The following is a 7,236-nucleotide window of genomic DNA, read 5'->3' as shown; positions in this document are numbered from 1 at the left end:
CTCATACTCTGTCTCTCTCTGTATCAAAAATAAATAAAACATTAAATGCTTTAAAAAAAAAAAAAGAATATGTACTCCTTGAAGGCTGATTCTTAGGGGAAAAATTAAGAGCGGAGTATGACCACCCATTTCCCATAGGATGGTGAGTAAAAGAGTGAAAAGAGGTCACTCTTACATTTGACCCATTCCCCCCCCCCCCAAAGAGAAAGAACAGGAGAAAAGCATTCCCAAACAAGAGTCAGAAGTGGTAAGGCTAGGCAACAGGTTCCCAGTAGCTCCTGAGAATCAATTGTTAAATCTTTGGGGAGTTTGCAAGCTCATGGTTAAACCTTTGGCAGCTTGAAATCAGCCACGGTAGGAGTATTTATACCATGGGGGGAAAGGGAAGGAGGGAGGGAAGGAAGGAAAGAAAGAAGAAAGGGAGGGAGAAAGGAAGAGAAAAAAACCCACAAAGCAGTGCTTTGTTTTGGAAAATAAACTTGTATTGGAAAATAAAGAGGGGCACCTGGCTGGCTCAGTCAGTGGCGCATGTGACTCTTGCTCTCGGGGTTGTGGGTTCGAGCCCCACTTTGGGTATAGAGATTACTTACTTAAAAATAAAATGTCAAAACAAATCTTTTTAAGAAAAAAATAGTGGGGTACGTGGGCGGCTCAGTCGGTTAAGCCTCCGACTTCGGCTCAGGTCAGATCTCACGTTCGTGGGTTCGAGCCCCGCGTCAGGCTCTGTGCTGACAGCCAGCTCAGAGCCTGGAGCCTGCTTCCAGTTCTGTGTCTCCTTCTCTCTCTGCCCCTCCCCCTCTCATGCTGTCTCTCTCTGTATCAAAAATAAATAAAACATTGAAAAAAAAAGAAAGAAAAAAGAAAGTGAGATCCTTTTTTGTTGTGGAAACACTATAACTAAAGATGGATGCAAGATTTAAATGAAACAAAGAACATAAAGTAACAAAAATATATATAATCATAGCAAAGAGGGCCTTTCTAATCCAGTGTACTGATGATAAAACCCATAAAGGCTGAGATCAACACATGACTAAATAAAAATAATTTTTATGTCAAAAAAATTACCGATAATAGACCAACTACACACTAGGGAAATTGGGGTGCCTGGGTGGCTCAGTCGGTTGAGCAGCCGACTTTGGCTAGGTCACGATCTTGCGTTTCGTGGGTTTGAGCCCTGAATTGGATTCTGTGCTGACAGCTCAGAGCCTACAGCCTGCTTCAGATTCTGTGTCTCCCTCTCTCTGACACTCCCTGTTCATGCTGTTTCTCTGTCTCAATTAAAAAAAAAAAAAACCATAAAAAATGCTTAAAAAATAAACTAAGGAAACTATCTGCAAAACACATGACTAAGAGTAAACTAACAATTCTTACAAATTAGTAAGAAGACAAGCATCTCGATGGCAAAAGCCTCATAAGTAATTCACAAAATACAAAGGAGTTCAAAATTAATAAAGAAAACTTTAAACACACCACATTTTGCCTATCACAGTGGCAAAGTGAGATGGTAGAACATAGCCAATGTTGGTAAATATGTAAACAGTACTATGGAAAAAATACCATGAAAAATTGCTGGCAAAGTCTAAGATCATACATAGTTTTTGCTGGAAACAGGACTGTACCCTTTGACCTCACATTAGGAATTTCTAAGAAAAATAAAAATGTAGGGATGCCTGGGTGGCTCCATTGGTTGGGCCTCCTGATTTCAGCTCAGGTCGTGATCTCGTAGCTCATGAGTTTGAGCCCCATGTTGGCCTCTGAGCTAACAGCTCAGAACCTGGAGACTGCTTCGGATTCTGTCTCCCTCTCTCTCTACCTCTCTCCAACTCACGCTCTGTGTGTGTGTGTGTGTCTCTCTCTCAAAAATAAATATAAAAAATTAAAAAAAAGAAATATGTATGAAGGTTTAGACTACTATGGTCGATAATAAAAACCAGCTAAATTAATGGTAAATCCATTTAATGAAATATAATGCAAACATTGTTACTGAAATATGACATGAAAGATGTGCACCATTTAAATTTTTTAAGTCTTAAATAGGGCTACAAGAGAATATATTCGGATGAGCATGGTTTTTTTTTAATTTTTTAAATTTACTTTTGAGAGACAGACAGTGAGAGCAGGGGAGGGTCAGAGAGAGAGGGAGACACAGAATCCGAAGCAGGCTCCAGGCTCTGAGCTGTCAGCACAGAGCCCAATGTGGGGCTCGAACCCATGAACTGTGAGATCTTAAGCCACACACTTAATTGACTGAGCCACCCACGCGCCCCACGATGAGCATATTTTTATAAAAATAATATGTAAGAGAGTGTACTAAAAAAGTCTAAGAGGCTATACAGCAAAGTGTAATGAATATTTTTCTTACTTACCTCCATTTCTACAATGTGCATGTTACCTGTATATTTTGTTTTTATTATTGAAGTATAGCTGATATACAATGTAGTATTAGTTTCAGGTGTACAACATAATGGTTCAACAATTCTATACGTTACACTATGCTCACCACTATAAGTGACTACACCATCTGTCATGGTATTACTATATTATTGACAATATTCCCTATGCTGTTACTTTTCATCTCAGTAACTTATTTATTTTATAACTAGAAGTTTACTTGTTTTGGGCGGGGGGGTGGTGGTTGTTGTCATCATTGTTGAGAGTGAGCACACGTACGAGGGGCAGAGAGAAGGAGTGTGATAGAGAGAATCCCAAACAGGCTCCACACTGTGAGTGCAGAGCCTGAAACAGAGCTTGAACTTTTGAACTGTGAGATCATGACCTGAGCCAAAATCAACAGATCCTTAACCAATTGAGCCACCCAGGCATTCCAGTTTGCAGGTTTTTAAAAGGACTTAATGGAACTTAAGTTCAATAGAAAAATCCTCATTTCAAGGCAGCAGAGTTTAAATTGAATTCTGTAAGTAATCATTTCAGGTTTTTCTAACACAATTGTCCAAAATCAAAGTTTGTCATTTTGTTTAGAACAATTTTTGTTTGAGAATCTAATGGTCGTGTACATGAGGAAGAAAATGGACATAAAATAACAGGAAAGCAAGTGACAAAATAATTACAATCTTTGTTACACTGGCTATTACAGTACAAAAAATAAAATGACAATTAACCAAAAACATTTTTATTTTCGTCTTCAAAGAACAAACGGTTCTTTTTCCAAGATAATAACAATTAACTCACAAAAACAGGCATTACGATGCATCTTCAAAAACATTTCCCTTCAACGGGAAACTTAGTTTTACAGAATCCAAACATTAAAAGGTTAAAAAAAAACTTTTCTATTTTGTTGTCATTATAAAACTAAACAGTTAAATCAAGGAAATCCACTCATACTTCAGGTCCTTCTCCTCCTGGAACTAGCTGCATAGAAGGAAAAAGAGTTTATTAGTAACACCACCACCCACACCATCTAAAAACCCCTCAACAATCCAAGCCACTTGCGCCTTCGACACCTCCCTCACATTCCCATTTTCTTCAGGTCATCACTTCTGTTTACGGTTCGCAACATCATCAATTAATACTCAGAGTCTAAACAATGATTCTTGGCAAACTAAAAGCCCAAGCAAACTAATTTTTAAGCCTAATGTCATATTCAGCAGCTCAGGTTTAGAGCCTTGATCACGAGTGCTTCTCCTTCCCAACTTAAGTGCCACTGGGACACGCACATCTCATCAAGCAAGGTAATGTCATCCTTGCCCCACAAAAATGGGCTAACATCTAAATAAAACAGCTTTACTGTATCTTACCATTGTTATATTATTTCCATTAAGCAAAATCTGATCTAATTTAGTGATCCTTCTTCCCTCTGGTGTGATTTCACTAAATGAAGAGATAAAATAGAGTCAGGATAAACAATAATAATCAAAGCCAACATTCTGATCCCTAAAAAGGTTATTCCTGCATATAAATGAATGTGAGGTCAAGCAATTATATCAGTAGTTTTAAGAGGCAATGGTTATTGACTGAATGATGTACATTCTTCCCCAAAGGCAACACAGTGAACTGACTGACTTAAGACCCATGCTCACTAGGACTGATCTTCATAAAAGCTGAAAGTTGCCAAAGAGATCAAATATGAAATGCAATATTTACTAACCTCACTTTTTTACTATTCCTTACCACTAATTCCTATCCATTAAACCAATCTGTAAACAATTCAATCTTGAAAGCAGATACTAGTCGTGACCCTTGTAACTAATATAATGGAGCCAGCATTTACATTTTATGTTACACATTGTTAAATGCTCTTCTTATCAGTACCTTGATTTGCCTGTGCCCAAAGATTCCTGGCAGTTTCTAATATCTTGTACTTTAAAGTTCTGTCTCCATTAACTTCCTAACAATTCACTAACAGTTACATTATAGTAATAACTGTGTTCCAATTGTACTAGCATCCAATTTTATCAGTATATAAAATTTCTATCTTCAAGATATTTCTAACAGGCAATGGTTTTCTCATAAATCATTTTAAACTCTTTAATATTAAAATAGCTCTAAAGAAAGATTCCCCCCAATTCTTTAATTTTTAACACTACTCACAACTCAGTGACATCCTCCAGTACCATATCTGAAATTTGGTGTTAAGAAAATAAATGTACCAGGTTGAATTTACTCTGGCTGCTGCCTTTATTCAGTTTTAATTACAATGTTTGACACAATAGCTCAAATGCAAAACACATGTAAGTGGTAGGAACTTTATCTTCTTTCAGCATACACACCTCATAAAACACTATCACATGTTCCCTGAGAATATTATAATAATCAGTAAGAATTGACTGATATTCTTACGTCTGTTCTTAAATACAGAAGAAAAACCCATACCACCATCACCTTTTAAAAGGATACTGACAAAGTCATCAAATCCCAAAAGTGTGCCAACAATTTCTTTATCACTCTTCATCACAATGTGAATTCTTGATCCTATACATTTGTCCACAAGCTCTATATATATATTAAAAAAAAAAAAAGAAAAGCAGGGAGAGAGGAAACATTATTTTACCCATTCATTACTTCAACAAATATTTAACTGTCTACTGGCACTTGTTACTTGCATATGGTGAAAGATAAACCAGGAAAAGTATTCATTCAAAAACTGTATGTCTTATACTACATATCTGTTGCATAATCAACAGAAAAAATTTCTCTCACTACTTACCTCTCCTTTTTTGAAATTTATCATTGTCGTGGTTTTATGTTACTGTAGGTTATTTGATTAACATATGAACCTACTCCCCCTCGGAGTCTTAAGCCCCTTGTTTTCAAAATGAATTTCATTCATTCCCCAATGGGCAATGCCTGGAATATACTAAGCATTCAAAAAGAGTTTGTCGAATAAAGAAATGAAAACTTTTATATTATGGCCACCTCCGGTAACTCAAACTAACTCTTAAGCTACAAAATACTGGAAGAGAGAGGCACAACCGTCTTTACCAGAGATTTCTTGTCACTATCTCTGTTCTCTGAACGCAGCTCAGTTTAGCTGACTTAGCATTATTTGGCATGAGGTTTATTTACCTGTCCAAGGTTCTATCTCTTCCAGTGCTGTGTGCTATGTTCTATTTGAAGGCAATGCGTGTGATCTATATTTGTCGAATAATGCCTAGCCACTGCGTCTAGTGCAAAGAGGCTAATAACTGTTTACTGAATGACAAAACGACTTTCCAGATTCCCCCTTGTAGGCTCATTCCAGACGCCAATGCTTTCCTCAAAAACTAGCCAGACTAACGACCAGTCTAATACCAAGTTGAGGAGTGGGTCGGCTACCCATGACTGCGGAGACGAGCCCACAACAAAGAAGGCCGATGGCGCATTCTGTAACTTTTCGGGGGACGGCTTGGTTGGGAAGTCACAAGTCCCCGCCTCAAGAACCCCTACCACGCTAAAAAGGCAGGAGCGGTCGGGGAAAGCTGAGATTTGGGAACTGAGGAACCAGCCCCGGAAAGGTAAAGCAGTTCGTCCGACAACATTTCCCTAACACTCAGCTAAGGACTACTTCGGCTGCAGACCCAAGCCCCCAACGCGTAGCTTGAGTTCTCCGGTCCCCCTCCCTACGACAAAGATTACCTAAAGGAAGCAGCTGCGACGGGTTGGTGGTAGCGTTAGCCGCCATGGCTACGCCGGAAGTAGCCTGCGTGCCTCGACGTTCGGAAGGTGAGTTTGAAAGAGCGCGCTTCCGCTCTCACTCCCGTCCCTCGCAGCCCGGGCAGGCTCGACCAATCTGAGGCCGAACGTGCGATCCAGCCAGTCCAAGCGAGTCGCACCCAGTCAGATCGTTCCCGAGTCCTGAGGTTTCAGGAAGTAATTTAATTCCGTCTAATTGAATATGGTGCGGCCTCAACAGGTATCTGCACTCCGCAGGCTGTTTCCGACAGACGTTAAAGGTATTGTCTTGTGAATAAATTCTTCCTGAACGTGAAAGGTTTTGCAAAATTGGAAAACCTTTGAGTCGTCTTATTTTATCCTATGAAGTTGTATGTCCTCTCAAGTCAGGATTTTTTTTCAGACCAAATCAATTTATTTTTCCCGCCACCAGTTCACTGTGCTACAATTTTTGTAAAAACCATTTTCGAAAGAACCTATTGCTTTTAAAAGTCCAGTGAATTGAAAACCCACAACCCGCATTTATTCTTAACTTTTCTAAGGTGGAAATTTAAAAATACCTTTTCTTTCTATTTCTGCTAATTTAATTTATAGGAGTCTAATTTATTTGTCTTGTCTAACAAGCAACCACCAGATGTCACTCTTTGTTAATGTCATCACACAGGAAACCTTCATGCTTTGCACTTGTTTTGAAAAGAATACAAAGCAAAGAAAACTAATAGGCAACCAACAGAATGGGAAAAGATAGTTGCAAATGACATATCAGATAAAGGGGAAGTATCTAAAATCTACAAAGAACTCACCAAACTTCACACCCACAAAACAAATAACCCAGTGAAGAAATGGGCAGAAGACATGAATAGACACTTCTCCAAAGAGGACATCCAGATGGCCTACAGGCACATGAAACGATGCTCAACATCACTCATCATCAGGGAAACACAAATCCAAACCACACTGAGATACCACCTCACGCCAGTAATAGTAGCTAAAATGAACAAATCAAGAGACTATAGATGCTGGCGAGGGTGTGGAGAGACGGGCACCCTCCTACACTGTTGGTGGGAATGTAAACTGGTGCAGCCACTCTGGAAAACAGTGTAGAGGTTCCTCAAAAAACTATCCATA

General features: G+C 38.9%; 1 protein-coding gene across 1 annotated transcript; it reads right to left on the bottom strand.

The window, feature by feature from the left end:
- Window positions 1-3,114: 3,114 nt before the first annotated feature.
- LSM5 (LSM5 homolog, U6 small nuclear RNA and mRNA degradation associated) lies at window positions 3,115-6,181 on the bottom strand. Its single transcript, XM_029955981.1, has 5 exons — window positions 6,073-6,181; window positions 4,855-4,950; window positions 4,549-4,576; window positions 3,756-3,828; window positions 3,115-3,369 (listed from the first exon to the last, which is right to left on the bottom strand). Exons 1-5 carry the CDS (start codon window positions 6,116-6,118, stop codon window positions 3,337-3,339), a joined length of 276 nt encoding a protein of 91 aa, XP_029811841.1. The 5' UTR covers window positions 6,119-6,181; the 3' UTR covers window positions 3,115-3,336.
- Window positions 6,182-7,236: the final 1,055 nt, after the last annotated feature.

Source organism: Suricata suricatta, chromosome 2, assembly GCF_006229205.1.
Source record: "Suricata suricatta isolate VVHF042 chromosome 2, meerkat_22Aug2017_6uvM2_HiC, whole genome shotgun sequence".
Lineage (NCBI taxonomy): Eukaryota > Metazoa > Chordata > Mammalia > Carnivora > Herpestidae > Suricata > Suricata suricatta.
The sequence above is the reverse complement of the archived record's forward strand: the minus strand, read 5'-3'. Positions and strand labels throughout refer to the sequence as shown.

Coding starts and splice junctions, on each gene's coding strand:
- LSM5 (XM_029955981.1), bottom strand. CDS start 6,118: ATGGCGGCTAACGCTACCACCAACCCGTCGCAGCTGCTTCCTTTAG. Junction 4,951..6,072: donor GTCGCAGCTGCTTCCTTTAG/GTAATCTTTGTC, acceptor ATATATATATAG/AGCTTGTGGACAAATGTATA. Junction 4,577..4,854: donor GGGATTTGATGACTTTGTCA/GTATCCTTTTAA, acceptor ACCAAATTTCAG/ATATGGTACTGGAGGATGTC.